Here is a 24,095-nt window from a genome sequence, read left to right on the forward strand (position 1 = left end):
ACAAAACAGAATATCAACACGACCGTGACCGCTATAAACACTGAGTGCAAACATGCAACATCACATAGACAATAACCCACGAAATACCCCAAAAAGATGGCTGCCTAAATATGGTTCCCAATCAGAGACAGCTCTTCCCAAGAGATAAACAGCTGCCTCTAATTGAGAACCAATCTAGGCAACCATAGACATACATAAACACCTAGATGGTAAACAACCCCATAAACCTACAAAACTCCTAGACAGTACAAAGACACATACATCACCAATGTCACACCCTGACCTAACCAAAATATATAAAGAAAACAAAGAATACTCAGGTCAGGGCCTGACACGTGGATGTCTCATGGTATCATGGGGTATGCAAAATGGGAGAACTTTGAGCACCTCTATCTCCGGAATGTTTGGGAAATTAGGTTTTAAAAAAGTCACTTTCTGACCACTTCTACCGTTGGGAAATATGTATAGAAAGTTTTGTTCAAATTAAAAGATCTGCGGTTATAAAGTGATTGAAATCAAATGGAATGACCCTTTTGATTGTGAATGCAGTCATTGCCAAGCGACGTCAGAGTGTCTGTGATCATTGAGAGCTGTTTAATCTTGAAGTTGTCATTGGTTCCAATCCCCTTGACTACACTTCTGCTGCACATGAGCACTCATGGTTAATTAGATGCTTCTTTAGAGAATGTCCTGTGAAAAACTGTACTCACTTGCTGTGTTGTTGTCAAACTGTTTCTAATTCTTAAAGAGGACTTTTGTCTGTATTGCTGCAGAATCCTTATTTTGCCTTCTTACTGTAGTTTATCAGAAACACAATTTGTGTTGGCATTGTACTATTTGAACTATACTGGAGTCACAAGGTCTGATTTGTTAAAAAAAATCACAATGTTAAATGCCCATATAATACTTCCAACCTTGGGTCATTCATTGTGTTTCAAACATTCTGTACGCTCTTCACATTTCCATGTTTTACTCTGTTAAACACCCATGTAATCCTCTCTTGGAATGTTGATTGAATGGGGTGAACACAGAGAACACAGTGAAACTGACAGTTTTTGCTGTCAGCTGTTGACACCCACCATTGTACTGCAAAGCAAAAGCCTTGACACGGGTTAACAAGCGGCTCTGACAGCTACCATATATTCCCTATCATTAATTGTGATATTACAGTAAGATGCAGTGAGAATGTGTACACATCCAACACTGCTGAACTTGCTCTTGAATAAATGAATACCCAATAAATAATTGATCATAATTTCATGCCTTGTTTTTTGAAAGAAGAGCAGTTTGCACTGAGTATACAAAACATTAAGAATACCTGGTCTTTCCAGGTGAATCTATGTGAATCCATCTATGATCCCTTATTGATGTCACTTGTTAAATCCTCTTCAATCATTGTAGATGAAGAGGATATTTTTAAGCCTTGAGACATGGATTGTGTATGTGTGCCATTCAGAAGGTGAATGTGCAAGACAAAAGCTTTTAGTGCCTTTGAACGGGGTATGGTAGTAGGTGCCAGGCGCACCAGTTTGTGTCAAGAACTGCAACACTGATGGGTTTTTCATGCTCAACAGTTTCCTGCGTGTATCAAGAAAGGTCCACCACCCAAAGGACATCCAGCCAACATGACACAACTGTGGGAAGCATTGGAGTCAACATGGGTCAGCATCCCTGTGGAATGCCTTCGACTCCTTGTAGGGTCCATTCCCCAATTAATACGTAGTAGTAAAACGTCGCATTTCGAAGTTGCTCCAAACGTAAAATGTGAAAATGTTTTTGACACCCTGGGTTACTTCTCCCCCTGCTCAGCGTCATCCTTTATTAATTCCGAATGTCTTAGTTAAGAGTTAAGGTTTGGGATAGGGTATCACTACCACTGGGATCGAACACGCGACCCCCGGGAGGACTATGCTGAGCAGGAAGAGTAACCCCTCGACCCTCGGAAGGACGATGCTGAGCAGGGGGAGCAACCCAGGGTGTCAAAAACACTTCGGAATGTGACATTTGGATCAACTTGAAAATTGTCCATTTGGAGAAATGTGGATAAACATCCGAATCTGAAGTGAAATTGGTAAAACTGAGATCTTCTTGGCTCACTTACATGCATTCAAAAGCAGACCTATCAAATAACTTTTAATGAATAATCATATCAATGGATATAATCATTGAATTAATGGCTGCAGCAACGGTCACTGTTGCTGCATAACAAAGTAGGCCTAATTAGACAAAACAATCAATGAAGTTGTTCAAACAACCAAGTCGTTCGGACGAGATATTAATCCAAGAGTTAAAGCAATTTTTTGGTTGTTTTCTCAGATCTACAGTATAGCTGATCGCTTTAGGTATGCGCAAACTCAACATTTAATTTCATGTTTAAAGTGGTCACATAGTGATGTAGCTGATTTGAAAATGATTTGTGACGTTATTTAGATAACAATAAATGTGAAGTCTCTCAGTCAAAAAATTTAACGACTTGAGTGGCTATACATTAGTATTTCAACAACAAGAAGAGGAAATGTTGTATTCTGATTAAACTAATCGTGGTTCTGACTGAAGGCCTGTATAGTCAGTAGCTCACCAGGACCAACGTTGGAGATCTCTGCTCTGTTCATATTCAACTCAATAAACACTTAACTGCCAGTGTATTAACTGCAACATGGAACAAACTTTTACAGCAAGGGTAGTAGTAACTAATCTAAGAGAAACAGGATGATGGTACTGTTGTCTCTGCCCATCTAGTCGAACTTCATGAAATAAACTTGAAGATTGATTACAACAAAGACGACTTAGTAACTGCATGCCAACAGAGTGGCAGTTGACTAATGAATCTTGTGGGAATTGCTGATGCTCTACAATCTACAGATCATAATGGGAATCCATAGTCAGTTATTTATCCTGTCAGATAAATAAATGCATAACCAATTTTTCAGAACAAATATGATATGATGAGAGATTGCAAAATGAACGAAGAGTCACTGCACTAAAACAATCCTATAAGGCTGTATTTCTGGACAGAGCAAAGGTTGTTGGCCTTTTGTCAAAATATATAACTTTTGTTATACTGGTGAATATTGTTATTTTGCTTTTCCTTAGGTAACACTTCAATCACATACATTAACCTTTAGCCTTGGATTTGCATTGCAAGTTTGTACAGAAGTACAGTTCCACAATAGAAACATTACTGTGCTGCCGTATTCATTGATCTGGCCAAGGCTTTCGACCCTGTCAATCACCACATCCTCATCGGCAGACTCGACAGCCTTGGTTTCTCAAATGATTGCCTCGCCTGGTTCACCAACTACTTCTCTGATAGAGTTAATTGTGTCAAATCGGAGGGTCTGCTGTCCGAACCTCTGGCAGTCTCTATGGGGGTGCCACAGGGTTCAATTCTTGGACCGACTCTCTTCTCTGTATACATCAATGAGGTCGCTCTTGCTGCTGGTGAGTCTCTGATCCACCTCTACGCAGACGACACCATTCTGTATACTTCCAGTCCTTCTTTGGACACTGTGTTAATAACCCTCCAGGCAACTCTCCTTGCGTGGCCTCCAATTTCTCTTAAATACAAGTAAAACTAAATGCATGCTCTTCAACCGATCGCTACCTGCACCTACCCGCCTGTCCAACATCACTACTCTGGACGGCTCTGACTTAGAATACGTGGACAAGTACAAATACTTAGGTGTCTGGTTAGACTGTAAACTCTCCTTCCAGACCCATATCAAACATCTCCAATCCAAAGTTAAATCTAGAATTGGCTTCCTATTTCGCAACAAAGGATCCTTCACTCATGCTGCCAAACATACCCTTGTAAAACTGACCATCCTACCAATCCTCGACTTTGTCGATGTCATTTACAAAATAGCCTCCAATACCCTACTCAACAAATTGGATGCAGTCTTTCACAGTGCAATCCGTTTTGTCACCAAAGCCCCATATACTACCCACCATTGCGACCTGTACGCTCTCGTTGGCTGGCCCTCGCTTCATACTCGTCGCCAAAACCACTGGCTCCATGTCATCTACAAGACCCTGCTAGGTAAAGTCCCCCCTTATCTCAGCTCGCTGGTCACCATAGCATCTCCCACCTGTAGCACACGCTCCAGCAGGTATATCTCTCTAGTCACCCCCAAAACCAATTCTTTCTTTGGCCGCCTCTCCTTCCAGTTCTCTGCTGCCAATGACTTGAACGAACTACAAAAATCTCTGAAACTGGAAACACTTATCTCCCTCACTAGCTTTAAGCACCAACTGTCAGAGCAGCTCACAGATTACTGCACCTGTACATAGCCCACCTATAATTTAGCCCAAACAACTCCCTCTTTCCCAACTGTATTTCATTTTTATTTATTTATTTATTTTGCTCCTTTGCACCCCATTATTTTTATTTCTACTTTGCACATTCTTCCATTGCAAAACTACCATTCCAGTGGTTTACTTGCTATATTGTATTTACTTTGCCACCATGGCCTTTTTTGCCTTTACCTCCCTTCTCACCTCATTTGCTCACATTGTATATAGACTTGTTTATACTGTATTATTGACTGTATGTTTGTTCTACTCCATGTGTAACTCTGTGTCGTTGTATCTGTCGAACTGCTTTGCTTTATCTTGGCCAGGTCGCAATTGTAAATGAGAACTTGTTCTCAACTTGCCTACCTGGTTAAATAAAGGTAAATAAATAAATAAATAGTTTTGATATCTGTCTGCAAATACTGTCAGATACACCACTGTAGCTGTATTCCCTTCCTTCCCTTTCTTGCTCTCCTCTGTCCCTGTTTAGTATGCAGTGGAAGTGGAAATGGAATTATGAGCGTTATGATATTCCTCCACTGAAGTTCATTGAAGGTTAGGCACGGAGGTTATGATCCAATAATCTGTCCTGAATTTAAATCACGTTGTTTGTTTGTTAGGCTTCTCTCTTTTTCAAATACATGGTTCGACTGGGCTTTTCCACAGGGCCAGGCAACCGGAGAATACCAAGGACATACAAATTAGACTTGGCTTAGGTTCCCAGTGTAAATAGGAATTTTGCACAGGTGCTGACATTTAAGGCAATGTACCATGGTAATTGTGACAGAATTCGTTTGTAAAATACTAAGCATATGTTTTATTTCCATAGAATGCATGAATCACTTCTAATTAAGCCTCATGTATGTCATTTGGTGTTAAGTGTGAATAAAATCAATTTATGAGCAAACATTTATCACCAATCAATGGACACATGTGCAAGTATAGTTAAAATATAGGTTATAACTCACTGAAAATGACAATCTGCGACTGGTATATCCATTTCTAAATTATACATACTCATTGATTCTTGAAGAATGTTACTTATGAATACCGCATGAGCTTAGTTCAACTGCTGTACCCCATCAGATCCCAAAACATAATCTTGTTTTACTCAATTGTTAGTCCAGGCCTTGTCTGGACTAACAGTGGAGTGCTGCATCAGATGACCTGGCCTCCACAATCACCTGAACTCAACCCAATTGAGATGGTCTGGGATGAGTTGGACCGCAGAGTGAAGAAAAAGTAGCCAACAAGTGCTCAGCATTTGTGTGAACTCCAAGACTGTTGGAAAAACATTCCAGGTGAAGCTGGTTAAGAGAATGCCAAGAGTGTGCAAAGCTGTCAAGTCAAAAGGTGGCTACTTTGAAGAATCTCAAATATAAAATATATTTTGATTTGTTTAACACTTTTTTGGTTAGTACATGATTCCATATGTGTTATATCATAGTTTTGATGTCTTCACTATTATTCTACAATATAGATAATAGTACAAATAAAGAAAAACGCTTGAATGAGTAGGTGTGTCCAAACTTTTGACTGGTACTGTACATGATAATTAAGTATATCCTATGTAACTATATCGTTCTTACATTACACTTGATTCTGTATAGCCTTTGAACCAGGTCATAACATAGAAATGAACTAATTTAAAATGACTGGTAGTTAATGATAGGATGTGCCTGGTTACAATTGTTTTCACCAGGTCCTAGTCTATTTATCAACCCTGCAAGTACATGTGCATTCAATGGTAGTGGCACCTTGTACATTAGTTACATGTAACAAGGTCATATTTTGGTTTGATTTATTAACATGGTAATTCACAGGTGACCTTCAAACATGTAATTACAAAACATTAGTTACACAGTGGAACAAGAAAATGTGTACTAACATCAGTAGTTACACAGGTGGAATAACCTTCAGTAAGTGAATGTGTAATTACAGTCCTTGTTCCAAAGTCTATTGTGGATGTAGAGCCTCATTGAGAGCTATCCTCTCTGTGGTCAGTTCTTTTATCAAGGTCCTGGTGCCTTGATTCAAATACTCAAGGGCAGAGTATTGGTCTGAAACAAAAGCATGCGCATCATGTGGGGCCCCAGCAACAGTGTTGAAGAACATTATATTGTATAGTAGTGCACAAGGTCTAACTTGATCAAAAAAGTCATACAAAAGCCACATCCTCACACAATATTATCAGTCAGACATATCAGTCAATGAATATCACTCAATTGTGCTTTACAATAGAATGGACACCATAGAACACTGTAAAAATATTTTGGAATGCTTAACACTCATCCTCTTCTCTCTCTGTTTCTCTCTTTATCTCACAGATGTACTGTGGACAGCAAGGTATCGCGGGTGGCTTGGCTCAATCGCACCACCATTCTTTATGCGGGCACTGACAAGTGGTCTCTGGACCCTCGCGTTGTCCGAATGGACAACACACCCGTGACAGAGTACAGCATAAAGATCCAGAACGTGAATGTACACGACGAGGGGCCCTACGTGTGCTCCATCCTCATGAGCAACAAACCCAAATCGTCCAAAGTGCATCTCATTGTACAAGGTACTGCACTTTTTCTTCAGTCAGATTCAGCCCATTTTCCATAGTTCTCTTGGGGTTTGCAATTAGAGTTTAGTCAAGTTGTCATCTAGACTTATGGGGCTGATTTATATCACTGTCTTTGCATGGTAGTCTGACTTTAGTGGTGAATTTACAGATGCAATTTTTCAAACTCGTGGCTGTGATCGTTTTGACTTAACCGGTGGGGAGGTATGATAGGTAAAGAGAAGAAAAACCTTTGCCAGGATGATGTAATTAACTGGAACTCGCCAAACGTGACTCCCTTAGATTAATTGGGATTTAATCTAGGTTTCATTTCAGATGGTTGATAGATATTGATTTGCGGGCACAGCCAGTTGGATAACCGTGCCCCAGTTTCAGAGCAAGGACTTGCTAAATCATCTGTCGATACCTGGACTTTTGTGATAATTTACAGTGAAATCAATTTCCCTCACGCTCAGTTTCCAAAAACAATTAGCACCACAGCCCTTTGTCGGGTTTTGGGGTACAGATCATGTAGACACACTCATTTAACATTGAATTAAAACTGAACAAGATGAACTAACGATGAGAGGATCTTGCATTTAGAAAGGGACCAACGCTACAACAGACAATAGTATGCAATCATAAACTGATAACTGCTGTGTCACGCCTTGGTCTTAGTGTTTTGTGTTTTCGTTATATATTTTGGTCAGGCCAGGGTGTGACATGGGTTTACGTGTTGTGTTTCGTATTGGGGTTTTATAGGATTTGGGATTGCTAGGTTTAGGGGTGTGTCTAGTTAGGCTTGGCTGCCTGAGGCGGTTCTTGATCAGAGTCAGGTGCTTCTCGTTGCCTCTGATTGGGAACCGTATTTAGGTAGCCTGAGTTCGCTTTGTCTTTCGTGGGTGATCGTTCCTGTCTCTGTGTAGTTTCACCAGATAGGCTGTAATTAGGTTTCACGTTCCGTTTGTTGTTTATGTATTTATTAGTTATTTCATGTATCGTCACCATTTCCTCATTAAAGATCATGATTAACCACCACGCTGCATTTCGGTCCGACTCTCTTTCGACAAACGAAGAACGCCGTTACAGAATCACCCACATACGGACCGAGCGGCGTGGAAACAGGCAGCGACCGCAGGAAAAGCGAAAGGAGGAATGGACATGGGAAGACGTATTGGATGGCAAAGGTTGTTACACTTGGGAGGAGATATTGGCTGGAAGAGATCGCCTCCCATGGGAACAGGTGGAAGCACTGAGGAGAGCAGAGGCAGCCGGAGATAAGAGTCGACGATACGAGGGAACACGGTTGGCAAGGAAACCCGAAAAGCACCCCCAAAAATGTATTGGTGGGGGGGCTCAGAGGGAGAGTGGCTGAGTCGGGTGTCAGACCTGAGCCAACTCTCCCTGCTAATCGTGAAGAGCAGTTGCAGTGGGAGAGGCTGCATCACTTGGAGTATTGGACATGGGAGGAGGTACTGGACGGAAAAGGACCCTGGGCTCAGCCTGGAGAATATCGCCGTCCCAAGGAAGAACTAGAGGCGGCTAAAGCAGAGAGGCGCTGGTATGAGGAGGCAGCACGGCGACGCGGATGGAAGCCTGAGAGTCGGCCCCAAAAATGTATTGGGGGGGGGCTTACAGGGAGTATGGCTATGCCAGGTAGGAGACCTGCGCAAACTCCCTGTGCTTACCGGGGGGCTAAAGAGACCGGGCAGGCACCGTGTTATGCTAGTGAGCGCACGGTGTCTCCAGTGCTGGTGCATAGCCCGGTACGGTTCATACCAGCCCTTCGTATTGGCCGGGCTAGAGTGGGCATCGAGCCAGGTAAGCTTGGGCAGGCTCGGTGCTCAAGAGCCCCAGTGCACCTGCACGGTCCGGTCTATCCAGAGCCACCTCCACATACCAGTCCTCCGGTAGCAGCTCCCCGCACCAGGCTTCCTGTGCGTGTCCTCGCTCCAGTATCACCAGTGCCCGCACCACGCATCAGGCCTACAGTGCACCTCGCCTCGCCTCTCCTGCTCTGTCGGAGAGGCGAGGCGCCGTTACATGCTGGACTAGACATAATTTGGCAATAGCTATTTCTTGCTCAAGAGTCACCGTGGATTGTTTATTGTCCTGTTTGAAAATGCAGCATTTTGCTAAGAAAACAATGTATTATCTGTTATTCATTAACCTTTTGAATTTAGCCCTGACACTAATTACAGGAAACATTTCTAAAATAATAGCCAGTGCATGTTTTTTTTTAAATATTAGATGTTCCCTAATTAGCAGTGGCATGCAGATTAAAACAATTGTTCAGTCTGTAAACCCAGAACAAATTAGTGTACTTAAATTGTTTTTTCCAACTGTAATTAACAGATCATTGATGAGAATGTCAGCTACACCGTATGATTACTCTTCATAATATATCATTAATATATTATTGTTGTTTGTTTTTGTTTGTTATTGATGCTTGATTTACAGATTTAAATGCTACCTTATTATATTTTCACACTTCACTATCAGATTGTAAAGGTGCTTGTTTTAAGATAAAGAAAACGGAGTGGCTGCGGATCCACATGTCCGGATCACTTACTGCGCATGACCAGAGAGAATTTCCAATGCCTCGCAAAGCAGGACACCTATTGGTAGATGGGTAAAACAATTACAGAGTTTAATGACTGTGATGTGAGGAAACAGAGGATGGATCATCAACATTGTAGTTACTCCACATTAGTAACCTAAATTACAGAACAGAAGGAAGCCTGTACAGAATAAAACATATTCCAAAACATGCATCCTGTTTGCAACAAGGTAATACTGCAAAATAGTTGACCAAATCAATTAACTGTTTGTCCTGAATACAAAATGTTATGTTTGGGGAAAATCAAATACAACACATATTTTCAAGTATGTGGTGGCTGCATCATGTTATGGGTATGTTTGTAATCGTTTTTCGGTATAAAAAAAGAAACAGAATGGAGCTAAGCACAGGCAATCTTAGAGGGAAACCTGGTTCACTCTGCTTTCCACCAGACACTGGGAGATTAATTCACATTTCAGCAGGATAATAACCAAAATCACAAGGCCAAATACACACTGGAGTTGCTTACTTTCTGTATTTCATTTTCAATACATTTGCAAAAATGTCTAAAAACATGTTTTTCACTTTGTCATTATGGGGTATTGTCTATAGAAGGTGAGACAAAAAAATCAATAACATCAGAACCACAAACAGCCACTGATGTTTGATTTTGTACATTTAAAAAAATAGGCCAAAAGCTACGTCCTACTCCTTCCCTGACTATTCCTAAATGTTTGTATTTTACTTTGCTCGTATGTCAGATTTTTAAAATCACAATCAGAAAAGTATTTAGAGCCTTTTTCCTCTTTTTTTCCCACACCTATTCCCAACTTAACCCGCCAAAATGACGCGATGTGGAACATTGGTACTTAGCCAGGTGCTAATGCGTCTCTCTCTCTCTCTCCTCACTGAATGAATGACAAATGGATGAATGGGTGATAATCATGCACTTTACTTCACAATTGAATTTAAATTAGGCCTAACAATGATAAGGAGGGTGAAGAGGTTGATTTCATTTAGGAAGACAATATTGATGAGTTTGTGTTATGCCTATATATCAGTGTTGACACTCATGTTTATAGCAAATAATTTGACCGTGCTCCATGTGTGTTGACATCATTCTCTTTTAAGTTTTACTTTGTAATAAGAAGCTGTTATGGGACCGTTTTAATTTCTATAACTCTATCTACTAGTTGAATGTATTGTAAGGGAAACTAAAACATGCTTACATGTTACAGTATGCCTTTAGAAAAATGCTAAACATATCCTTGACTCTATCCGAGTTGATGAGCAAAGGGAAGCAAACGATGCCAGCCCACTGAATGAATGACAAATGGATGAATGGTTGATAATTGTGCACATTACTTGCAATTTAAATTGGGCCTAACTGAATGATGAAGAGGTTGATATAATTTATAACAACAATAGTGTAATGATGAGTTTTTGTTATGCCTATATTTATCAGTGTTAGTGCTCATGTTAATAATTTCATTGTGCGCCTTGTGGGATGATACTATTCTCTTTTATGTTTTGCGTAAAATAATCTGTTATGGGACTGCTTTATTTACTAACTCTTTTACTAATCATATTTAATGTAAGGGAAATGAATATGTTGCTGTAAGCCTTTAGAATAATACAAAACCTATCCTTGATTCTATCCAAGTTGATGAGCGGGAAATAAACTACACCTAAACTATACCAAAGTTGTAATTGACAGATGCAGGGAAAGGAGCATCACTTTATCAAATCCTCCTTCAGATTCACATGCAGGTAAAATTTTTCTGTATACTATCAGAAGCAGCATATTCTGCAGCTTCTGTGGAAGTTACCTTTGTCTAATAACTCAACATTCAAGAGGTGGCACTTTATTTCCAAATGTCACTTTTCCAAGAATATCTGTGCTGTCCATGCATTTAGCACATTTTCATTTATTTATTTCACCTTTATTTAACCAGGTAGGCAAGTTGAGAACAAGTTCTCATTTACAATTGTGACCTGGCCAAAGCAGTTCGACACATACAACACAGAGTTACACACGGAGTAAAACAAACATACAGTCAATAATACAGTAGAAAAATATGTATATGTGTCTATATACAATGTGAGCAAATGAGGTGAGATAAGGGAGGTAAATGTAAAAAAGGTCATGGTGGCGAAGTAAATACAATATAGCAGGTAAATCACTGGAGGGGTAGATTTGCAGTGGAAGAATGTGCAAAGTAGAGATAGAAATAATGGGGTGCAAAGGAGCAAAATAAATACAGTAGGGGAAAAGGTAGTTGTTTGGGCTAAATTATAGATGGGTTTTGTACAGGTGCAGTAATCTGAGAGCTGCTATGACAGCTGGTGCTTAAAGCTAGTGAGGGAGATAAGTGTTTCCAGTTTCAGAGATTTTTGTAGTTCGTTCCAGTCATTGGCAGCAGAGAACTGGAAGGAGAGGCGGCCAAAGAAAGAATTGGTTTTGGGGGTGACCAGAGAGATATACCTGCTGGAGCGCGTGCTACAGGTGGGTGCTGCTATGGTGACCAGTGAGATGAGATAAGGGGGGACTTTACCTAGCAGGGTCTTGTAGATGACATGGAGCCAGTGGGTTTGGCGACGAGTATGAAGCGAGGGCCAGCCAACGAGAACGTACAGGTCGCAGTGGTGGGTATGACCACTCACATGACCACTCACCCGGTGGCATTGCTCTTGGTTCTAAGCAAATATTAGTAACATAATAAACTTTAAGTATGCTATTCTTATTTCCACAATGTTTCTTTATTTTATTTTTTATTTTTTTATTTGACCTTTATTTAACCAGGTAGGCAAGTTGAGAACAAGTTCTCATTTACAATTGCGACCTGGCCAAGATAAAGCAAAGCAGTTCGACAGATAAAACGACACAGAGTTACACATGGAGTAAAAACAAACATACAGTCAATAATGCAGTATAAACAAGTCTATATACAATGTGAGCAAATGAGGTGAGAAGGGAGGTAAAGGCAAAAAAGGCCATGATGGCAAAGTAAATACAATATAGCAAGTAAAATACTGGAATGGTAGTTTTGCAATGGAAGAATGTGCAAAGTAGAAATAAAAATAATGGGGTGCAAAGGAGCAAAATAAATAGATCAATAAAAATTAAATACAGTTGGGAAAGAGGTAGTTGTTTGGGCTAAATTATAGGTGGGCTATGTACAGGTGCAGTAATCTGTGAGCTGCTCTGACAGTTGGTGCTTAAAGCTAGTGAGGGAGATAAGTGTTTCCAGTTTCAGAGATTTTTGTAGTTCGTTCCAGTCATTGGCAGCAGAGAACTGGAAGGAGAGGCGGCCAAAGAAAGAATTGGTTTTGGGGGTGACTAGAGAGATATACCTGCTGGAGCGTGTGCTACTTTAGACCTGCCAAAAATGAAATTATAATAGACCTCTTTGTGATGGACTTCAACTTTCAACTTCCATTTTTACTTATAGCCTAGAGTAACATAAACTAAAGAAAACGATGTAATGTTCTTTGAAATAATAGTTATTTAGTATTCTAATGTTCCCTAAGACCTTTATAAACACAGCCAAATTATTATTATTCTGGTAGAATATATGAAATGTATTTATTAGACCTTTGGAATGTTTGTGTCATTTGCTCGAAGTGTCGAGAATTCAGCTTTAGTCCTTTGTTTTTCACTAGGACGTGTAGAATGATACAAAACATATCAACCCTTGCGGGTTGATATACATCTGATGCTAAAGGGAACGCCCGGCAACGTTCTCAACGTTCTCAACCTTCTCAACCTTCTCTTGCGGGTACTTATAGGCTGAAAGACCAGGCAGTTCTCATGTTAATCCATTTTGAATTCAGGCTTTAAAAAAACAAAATATGGAATAAGTCAAGGGGGATGAAAACTTTCTGAAGGCACTAACAGAACTGAATATAATAGCATAGTATAATGTTACTCTAAGACAAAAACCCCACATATTTCTCTCTTGTGGCCAAAATTCAACAGCGCACACTGCTAGGCAAAAATACACAGGTAGGCTATGTTACAGTTTAACCTGAATCTGCTCTAAAATTCACTCACTGTACATCATTCAAAACAACACTTTAGGTTATTTTGAATCAACACTGTATAACTAAAGACGATCTAAATGCATATCCCCATGAAACTGATTGAGAACAAATGGTTGGAAGGCTGCATGGACGTTTGACCGGGAAGAAAGGTCCTGAAAGGTCAGTTCCGCAGCCCCTGCCTAGAGAAAAACAACTCTCACACAAGGAATCAGCTTTCCAAACTGCTGTGTTTTCTGATGGCAGACTTTCACCAAAACTTCATATGCGTCCTAAACGTGACCCTCTCAGATACGGCACAACTCTTAAGTTGGTGGGTACAACATGGCTGAACTTGTCGGGGGGCTCTTATCGTATGAACCAAAGAGACTTCAATGGAGAGCAGCGCTCTGAGGAACGCTATGTGAGAGCAAAGGTGACTCATGGGTGCCAGGACATTTTAATATTTCATGCTGTGTTTAGCCATGAAATGCTTCACAGATGTTGTTTTAAAAAAAATCACATTTCTCTCCGCACCACCTTCTCTGACATCCTGCCTATTTATACACCACAGGGAAGAGGTAAGAGTAGGATTGTTCTTGTCTCTTTCATAATTACTGTGTATATATAGATCTTATGCTGAGTTCCGTTAAAACATGTTTTTCTGCAAATGGGTGTTTTAACCAACTTTTAAACCTCTGCTGGTAAAGACTATTTTGGATTATGATCGGCTTAGATGTTGCTGTAATGTCAGTGCTACATCTATTTTTGTTGAGAACGACGCCATCTGGAAAACCATATCTTTGCGAAAACCTGCATGCACTTCCAGAAACATCCATCTGTGATATCGATCAGAAGTAATTCAATAGGGTATAAGTAACAAAGGAGAATGTACAGGAGCCCCAGGCAGAAACCTGAAACTTGGATTGAACCTCAAACTTTTAATTTGGTGGAGAACACAAATAAGTATTGTAACAAGGTTTTATACTTACAAAGGGGACCAAGGTTGTTATTATTGCAGAGGCGGCATTTGACTACATTTATCCCTCGACCATTTAAACCTGAGAGAAGTGAGAGAATCACCGTTTGTTTTCACAAGATAATAATGCCACTTTCACAGAAAATACAGACTTTATAGGAAGCCCTGGCAATTCCTAACATTCACTTGTGTTTCTTAGTAAGATTTCATAGCTGTAACTTTCACCCATGCTTCTGAACCTGGATCCTCTGAAATGCAAGTCTCTTGAGGAATTCTTAGTCATTCTACACTGAATAAAAATATAAACGTAACGTATAAAGTGTTGGATCCCATGTTTCATGAGCAAAAACAAAAGATCCCAGGAATGTTCCAGATACACAAAAAGCTTATTCTCTCAGATTTTGGTCACAAATGTGTTTTCATCCCTGTTAGTGAGCATTTCTCCTTTGCCAAGATAATCCATCCACCTGACAGGTGTGGCATATCAAGAAGCTGATTAAACAGCATGATCATTACACAGGTGCACCTTGCGCTGGGGACAATAAAAGGCCACTCTAAAAAGTTTTGAGGGAGTGTGCAATTGGCATGCTGACTGCAGGAACATCCACCAGAGCTGTAGCCAGATAATTGAATGTTATCTACCATAAGTCACCTCCAACATTGTTTTAGATATGTGACAGTACAACCGCAGACCATGTGTAAGCACAGGACATCCACATTCTGCTTCTTCACCTGTGGGATCATCTGAGACCAGCCAACTGGACAGCTGATGAAACTGTGGCTTTGCACAACTGAAGAATTTCTGCACAAACTGTCAGAAACCATCTCAGGGAAGCTCATCTGTGTGCTCAAATCAAATCAAACATTATTTGTCACGTGCGCTGAACACAACAGGTGTAGACCTTACAGTGAAATGCTTACTTACAGGCTCTAACCAATAGTGCCAAAAATGTATTAGGTGAACAATAGGTAGGTAAAGAAATAAAACAACAGTAAAAAGACAGGCTATATTCAGTAGCGAGGCTATAGAAGTAGCGAGGTTGAATACAGACACCGGTTAGTCAGGCTGATTGAGGTAGTATGTACATGTAGATATGGTTAAAGTCACTATGCATATATGACGAAGAGAGAGTAGCAGTAGCGTAAAAGAGGGGTTGGCGGGTGGTGGGTGGGACACAATGCAGATAGCCCGGTTATCTAATGTGCGGGAGCACTGGTTGGTCGGCCCAATTGAGGTAGTATGTACATGAATGTATAGTTAAAGTGACTATGCATATATGATAAACAGAGAGTAGCAGCAGCGTAAAAAGAGGGGTTGGGGGGGGGGACACAATGCAAATAGTCCGGGTAGCCATTTGATAACCTGTTTAGGAGTCTTATGGCTTGGGGGTAAAAACTGTTGAGAAGCCTTTTTGTCCTAAACTTGGCACTCTGATACTGCTTGCCATGCGGTAGTAGAGAGAACAGTCTATGACTGGGGTGGCTGGAGTCTTTGACAATTTTTAGGGCCTTCCTCTGACACCGCCTGGTGTAGAGGTCCTGGATGGCAGGCAGCTTAGCCCCAGTGATGTACTGGGCTGTAGGCACTACCCTCTAGTGCCTTGCGGTCAGAGACCGAGCAATTGCCGTACCAGGCAGTGATGCAAACAGTCAGGATGCTCTCGATGTTGCAGCTTTGGAACCTTTTGAGGATCTCAGGACCCATGTCAAATCTTATTAGTTTCCTGAGGGGGAATAGGCTTTGTCGTGCCCTCTTCACTACTGTTTTGGTGTGTTTGGACCATTCTAGTTTGTTGTTGATGTGGACACCAAGGAACTTGAAGCTCTCAACCTGCTCCACTACAGACCCGTCGATGAGAATGGTTGGCGTGCTCGGTCCTCCGTTTCCTGTAGTCCACAATAATCTCCTTAGTCTTGGTTACGTTGAGGGATAGGTTGTTATTCTGGCACCACCCGCCAGGTCTCTGACCCCCTCCCTATAGGCTGTCTCATCGTTGTCGGTGATCACACTGTTGTGTCGTCTGCAAACTTAATGATGGTGTTGGAGTCATGCCTGGCCATGCAGTTGTGGGTGAACACGGAGTAGAGGAGGGGACTGAGCACGCACCCCTGGGGAGCTCCAGTGTTGAGTATCAGCGTGGCAGATGTGTTGCTACCTACCCTCACCACCTGGGGGCGGCCCATCAGAAAGTCCAGGATCCAGTTGCAGAGGGAGATGTTTAGTCCCAGGATCCTTAGCTTAGTGGTAAGCTTTGAGGGTACTATGGTGTTGAACGCTGAGCTGTAGTCAATGAATAGCATTCTCACATAAGTGTTCATTTTGTCCAGGTGGGAAAGGGCAGTGTGGAGTGCAATGGAGATTGCATCATCTGTGGATCTGTTTGGGCGGTATGCAAATTAGAGTTAGTCTAGGGTTTCTGGGATAATGGTGTTTATGTGAGCCATTACCAACCTTTCAAAGCACTTCATGGCTACGGACGTGAGTGCTACGGGTCTGAAGTCATTTAGGCAGGTTGCCTTTGTGTTCTTGAGAATAGGGACTATGGTGGTCTGCTTGAAACATGTTAATATTACAGACTCAATCAGGGACATGTTGAAAATGTCAGTGAAGTCACCTGCCAGTTGGTCAGCACATGCCCGGAGCACATGTCCTGGTAATCCATCTGGCCCCGCAGCCTTGTGTAAGACCTGTTTTAAAGGTCTTACGTCGGCTACGGAGAGCGTGATCACACAGTTGTCCGGAACAGCTGATGCTCTCATGCATGCCTCAGTGTTGCTTGCCTCAAAGCGAGCATAGAAGTGATTTAGCGCATCTGGTAGGCTTGTGTCACTGGGCAGCTCGTGGGCTGTGCTTCCCTTTGTAGTCTTTAATAGTTTGCAAGCCCTGCCACATAAGACGAGCATCGGAGCCGGTGCGTATGATTCAATCTTAGCCCTGTATTGACGCTTTGACTGATTGATGATTCGTCGCAGGGCATAGCAGGATTTCTTGTAAGCTTCCGCACCTTGAAAGCGGCAGCTCTACCCTTTAGCTCAGTGCGAATGTTGCCTGTAATCCATGGCTTCTGGTTGGGGTATGTACGTACAGTCATTGTGGGGACCAAGTCCTCGAAGCACTTATTGATAAAGCCAGTGACTGATGTGATGTACTCCTCAATGCCATCGGAAGAATCCCAGAACATGTTCCAGTCTGTGATAGAAAAACAGTCCTGTAGTTTAGCATCTGCTTCATAGACCACTTTCTTATAGACTGAGTCACTGGTGCTTCCTGCTTTAATTTTTGCTTGTAAGCAGGAGTCAGGAGGATAGAGTTGTGGTCAGATGTACCAAATGGAGGGCGGGGGAGAGCTTTGTACGCATCTCTATGTGTGGAGTACAGGTGATCTAGAATTCTTTCCCTCTGGTTGCACATTTAACATGTTGATGTAAATTTGGTAGAACTGATTTAAGTTTCCCTACATTTAAGTCTCCGGCGACTAGGAGCGTCGCCTCTGGGTGAGTGGTTTCCTGTTTGCTTATGTCTTTATACAGCTGACTGAGTGCGGTCTTAGTGCCAGCATCTGTCTGTGGTGGTAAATAAACAGCCACGAAAAGTATAGCTGAAAACTCTAGGCAAGTAGTGTGGCCTGCAACTTATCACAATATACTCTACTTCAGGCGAGCAAAATCTAGAGACTTCCTCACCAGTGTCTTGACTTGATTGCAGTTTGGCATCATAACTGAATTCAGTGGGCTTTGGGACCTTATATAGAAAGGCTTTGGGACCTTATATAGACAAGTGTGTGCCTTACCAAATCATGTCCAATCAATTGAATTTCCACAGGTGGAATCAAGTTTTAGTGGTCACTATTTAACAGTCTGATGGCCTTGAGATAGAAGCTGTTTTTCAGTCTCTCAGTCCCAACTTTGATTCACCTGTACTGACCTTGCCTTCTCAATGGTAGCGCGGTGAACAGGCCATGGCTTGGGTGGCTCCTTGATGATCATCTTGGCCTTCCTGGGTGAACAGGGAGTACAGAAGGGGGCTGAGCACGCATTATTGTGGGGACTCTGTGTTGAGGAACGGCATAGTGGAGGTGTTGTTGCCCGTCAGGAAGTCTTGAATCCTGGATAGGATTCAGACCCAGTGTCCCGAGCTTAAGGATGAGCTTGGAGGGTACTATGGCATTGAACACTACCAAAAGGAATATGTTATCTGAAGCTCGTTTCTGCATATCTTATTCAGTCTACTTCCAGTACTAGAGTTGATGTAAGTGGAAAAGATGTGAGGCACTACTGCTATGAATTTGAGTGCATTCCAATGCTCAAAATGGGGAATTCACAAATTCCGAATGGAATGCTGCCGAAACTAGTACATTCCTATGCTACTAACAGCTATGTGATGGGAAAACGAGTACAGCCATTTTGTTCTACTTATTAACATTCAATTGGAAAATGCTTGCAATAGGAAAATTAGCTACACTAAAAACATATTTATTTTACTAATTACTCATAATGGATTGTGAAAAACTGACATTTTAGCACCCTGTAGTTGGGTAGGGGGATGAAAACATAATATTTGAAAAGTCATTGGAGAAAAAGCAGTACTCTGAGACCTTACGTGTTGTTAATTGAGTTGGAGACATGTGTGGCCACATCTCCAACTGCCTTTTTACTCTCTGTCCCAGTTAGTTTGAGATTCAATAGAACAATCAATCCTAGCTAGAACCAAATAATGGGCAACATGTAAATGAGTTAAGAGTCTCCTTTTGATTGTGGTCCCTTAAAATATTTATTGATTTCTAGTGGGAATTTAGATATTTATTAAGGGGATTATTCAAATGAAATGAAATCATCTGAAGATGATTATCAATGGTTGTTTAATTTAATTAACACTGTGTACACAACTGGAATTTTCCCCAGGTTCTATGGTTTATAAAACATGCGCATGCTACCGGCCTATTTCACTAATGACTGCCAACCATAAAGTCATGGTAATAGCAGCTAGAACATTTGACTGAGTTGTGGTGTGATCCCACACAGAGACAGGCCAGGTTTGTTTGGCTATAAATAACCCTGCTTGGTACCATGGGATGTACTGCCGTCACACCAGTGCAGACAGTGACTACGACTTTAGAGGAAAGAGTGCAGGGGACAGGGTTCAGGACAGGTGCTAGAGGTAATACGGTTGGCTGGCCATATGCTCAATAGGATGCCATGTGAATAATTTAGAACACTTCACAGATCTAATCTCCCTCTAACACACTGGAATAACTGACATTGGTATTTTTTCAAGCGTCTGTGCTACGATAGAAAGGCATATTTACGCCACACCTAAAAAATGTAGTTGACATCACAATCCATACTAATAAAATGGGACTACCATTTAAGTATATTTTGTTTAATATGAGTGATTTCTCAAATTTCTCGTTTTGTTAAGTGATGAATAAGCGATACAGATGCTCGTGCATTTTGGGAATTATTATTGAAATGTATCTATGAAGTTGTGCAAGATACATCTGCTGTTTTATTTAGTATGCAAGGTATTAGTCTGCTGTTTGGTTTAATAGTGATGGATAAGTGATACATAGCCAGTGCATTTTGGGAATACATTTGTTTGATATTGAAGTTTTAGCTATGAGGTTATTTGAGCTCAAATTTGTTTGTTTAATCTCAAATCATGTTTTCATAGGTATTAACATGTGCTGCCTAGTTAAAACTTGAGAGAGTACTCAGAAGCATGTATTTCAGTCAATTGATTTGAATATACCAGTTTATGGATTGTTTTTGAAGTGTAGGTTATACTTCAAACATCAGAGAACATAAGCTTTCCTTTTAATTCATAACTCTTGAATACTGCATGAAGGATATCAATAGAAGCAGGTTCTGAAGAATTGAAACAATTGATCATGTGAATACTTTTTGTGTGCTTTTTATCATGCTTAGTAACAAAGTGTGGAACTCTTTGAAGACATGAAACGAGATGCATTTAATGTCAACAGAGAGAAAACAAAGTCATTATCCTCTGAGCAGACTTTCTAACAGTGTTCTAAGAGACACAACCAAGCAATCAAATCTCTGCCTTCTTAATAACATGGGGTGGTCGTTAGGAGTTGGATCATTAGCTCAGTAGCAACAAATGCAATTTGTGAGCAGTAGACATCAATAGGTACTACGGGCTAAATTCAATCAAATCCACATTGGCATATTTACCAAGTACCGTGCAACTGTAGTTTTCCATTCCTTTTTTTTGTAATATTTTATTAAACTTTTTTTTTAAACAATTAAAAAACATACATGGACAAAAACAATAAACAACTTAAAGTTTACATACATTTCCACAAACATTAATGACATCACACTTGCCCAGACCCACATGTTCACACTGTATCCACACCCAATGTTGTTTCTAATACTTGTAAGATTCTACCCCATATTCTACCCCAAAATGTATATAATAAAGTATTTGATTCTTCCATTCTCTTAACGTTGGAGTATCATTTTACTTCCAGTATTTAAGTAATAGCTTCTTCAATATAAGTGACGGAAAGAGTATTTTCCAACCCATTGGGTATCTTACCGCACCCCCATATGCCATGTCTTGAAATAGGCAGATAGACAGATTAAAAGTAAACTTACATCGTAAAACTTTTGAGAGACAGCTTTCTAACTCTGCCCATAACTTTTGGACTTTATAGCACTCGCGGAAGACATGAAGGATGGGTAATTGTACTTTTCCATTCCTTCCATCAGGAAATGAAATGGCGGAATGGTTCTGGGAACAGTGAAAATTCTAAGGAGACTTCAGTTTTCACAGGAAGTAGTAATAGTAGTGTAAAATAAAGATACCGCAATATTCAGTATGTCTGTGATAGGTTTGATTAAATACTGGCCTTGGGCAACAGAGTACTAATTAGCTTTGTCAGGCGTTGTTTCCGTCTTTGCATTCCCAGCCCCTTTCCACACATACGCATGCTATTCTGAAAACTGAAAGCATTTACCTGAAAGGAGAGTCTTATAGTACACTACATTATTCTTCCATTTTATTTGACAATACTGTAACACAGGTTAGACCTGATTAAGCCCATAGCATACATTTATTTTCACTAAAGTTTATGAAGAGAATATCTTACTGGCACCTTCTAGCTGTTTGTTCTCTAACTTAACATTTTAGTGGATTTTTTTACTTTCAGTTGAAGTCCGAAGTTTACATACTGTCACGAACGCCGTCTTGAAAATGACCGGACCAAGGTGCAGCTTGGTGAGCGTACATTCCTTTTATTTTAAATGTCGCCAACAAAACAATAAACAACAAAATGAACGTGAAGCTCTGTAAGGCTATACATGCCACTAACAAAGACAACAACCCACAAATGAGAAAAGGAAAAAGGCTGCCTACATATGATTCCCAATAAGAGACAACGATAGACAGCTGTCCCTGATTGAGAATCATACCCGGCCAAAAACAAAGAACCAGAAAGCATAGACTTTCCCACCCGAGTCACACCCTGACCAGACAAACATAGAGAATAAAATGATCTCTACGGTCAGGGCGTGACACATACACCTTTGCCAAATACATTCAAACTCTGTTTTTCACAATTCCTGACAATTAATCCCGGTAAAAATTCCCTATCTTAAGTCAGTTAGGCTCACCAATTTATTTTAAAACCTCTCTAGGGTATGTGGGACGCTAGCGTCCCACCTGGCCAACATCCAGTGAGATTAAAGAGCTCCAAATTCAAAAACAGAAAACATACAACTATTTTACATAGCTTTAAAGATTAACCTCTTGTGGATCCAACCACGGTGTCAGATTTTTAAAAATGCTTTACAGCGAAAGCATACCTTACATTTATTTGAGAACATAGCCCAGCAGACAAATCATTACAAACAGTAACCAGCCAAGTAGAATAGTTACACGTCAGAAATATAAATAAAATGAATCACTTACCTTTGATGATCTTCATATGGTTGCACTCAAAAGACTTTCATTTATTCAATAAATGTTCCTTTTGTTCGATAAAGTCTCTCTTTATATCTGAAAACCTCCGTTTTGTTTGCGCCTTTTCTTCAGTAATCCACAGGCTCAAACGCAGTCACAGCAAGCAGACAAAAAAAATCCGAATTGTAGTCGTAAAGTTCATAGAAAGATGTCAAACGATGTTTATATTCATTCATCAGGTTGTTTTTAGCCTAAATAATCAATAATATTTCAACCGGACAATAACGTTGTCAATATAAAAGGTAAACAAGAAAGGCACTCTCTCGGTCGCGCGCATGGAAAAAGCTCTGTGACACGGCAGGGTCCACTCACTCAGACTGCTATTAGTCCCTCATTTTTCAGAATGGAAGCCTGAAACAATTTCTAAAGACTGTTGACATCTAGTGGAAGTCAATGGATACTGTAATGGCATTGAATAGAAAACTACAACAACAACAAAAAATCCTACTTCCTGAATGTATTTTTCTCAGGTTTTTGCCTGCCAAATCAGTTCTGTTATACTCACAGACATTATTTTAACAGTTTTGGAAACTTTGGACTGTTTCCTATCCAAATCTACTAATTATGCATATACTATCGTCTGGGCCTGAGTAGAAGGCAGTTTAATTTGGGCACGATTTTCATCCAAAATTCCAAATGCTGCCCCCTACCCTAGAGAAGTTAAGAATGTGAAATGTCAGAATTATAGTAGAGAGAATGATTTATTTCAGCTTTTATTTCTTTCATCACATTTCCAGTGGGTCAGAAGTTTACATACACTCAATTAGTATTTGGTAGCATTGCCTTTAAATTGTCTAATTTGGGTCAAACTTTGCAGGTAGCCTTCCACAAGCTTCCCACAATAAGTTGGGTGAATTTTGGCCCATTCCTCCTGACAGAGCTGGTGTAACTGAGTCAGGTTTGTAGGCCTCCTTGCTTGCACATGCTTTTCAGTTCTGCCCACACATGTTCTATAGGGTTGAGGTCAGGGCTTTGTGATGGCTACTCCAATACCTTGACTTTGTTGTCCTTTTGCCACAACTGTGGAAGTATGCTTGGGCTCATTGTCCATTTGGAAGATCCATTTGCGACCAAGCTTTAACTTCCTGACTTGAGATGTTGATTTAATATAGCCACATAATTTTCCTGCCTCATGATGCCATCTATTTTGTGAAGTGCACCAGTCCCTCCCCCAGCAAAGCACCCCCACAACATGATGCTGCCACACCCGTGCTTCAAGGTTGGGATGGTGTTCTCCGGCTTGCAAGCCTCCCCCTTTTTCCTCCAAACATAACGATGGTCAGCATGGCCAAACAGTTCTATTTTTGTTTCATCATACCAGAGGACATTTCCCCAAAAAGTACGATCTTTGCAAACCGTAGTCTGGCTTTTTAATGGCGGGTTAGGAGCAGTGGCTTCTTCCATGCTGAGCAGCCTTTCAGGTTATGTTGATATAGGACTCGTTTTACTATGGATATAGATATTTTTGTACCTGCTTCCTCCAGCGTCTTCACAAGGTCTTTTGCTGTTGTTCTGGGATTGATTTGCATTTTCACACCAAAGTACATTAATATCTAGGAGACAGTACGTGTCTCCTTCCTGAGCGGTATGACGGCTGCGGGGTCCCATGGTGTTAATAGTTGCATACTATTGTTTGTCCAGATGAATGTGGTACCTTCAGACTTTTGGAAATTGCTCCCAAGGATGAACCGGACTTGTGGAGGTCTACAATTTT

At 40.8% G+C, this 24,095-nt stretch overlaps 1 protein-coding gene across 2 annotated transcripts in view; it reads left to right on the forward strand.

The window, feature by feature from the left end:
- Positions 1 to 24,095, forward strand: part of opcml (opioid binding protein/cell adhesion molecule-like) — a 424,175-nt gene that overhangs the window by 297,200 nt on the left and 102,880 nt on the right. For both annotated transcript variants that reach the window (XM_020485716.2, XM_020485715.2), the window contains one exon: positions 6,621 to 6,856. In XM_020485716.2, the coding sequence (XP_020341305.1) occupies positions 6,621 to 6,856 (236 nt within the window). The remainder of the gene's footprint in view (positions 1 to 6,620; positions 6,857 to 24,095) is intronic.

The sequence above is a fragment of the Oncorhynchus kisutch genome, linkage group LG6, assembly GCF_002021735.2.
Source record: "Oncorhynchus kisutch isolate 150728-3 linkage group LG6, Okis_V2, whole genome shotgun sequence".
NCBI lineage: Eukaryota > Metazoa > Chordata > Actinopteri > Salmoniformes > Salmonidae > Oncorhynchus > Oncorhynchus kisutch.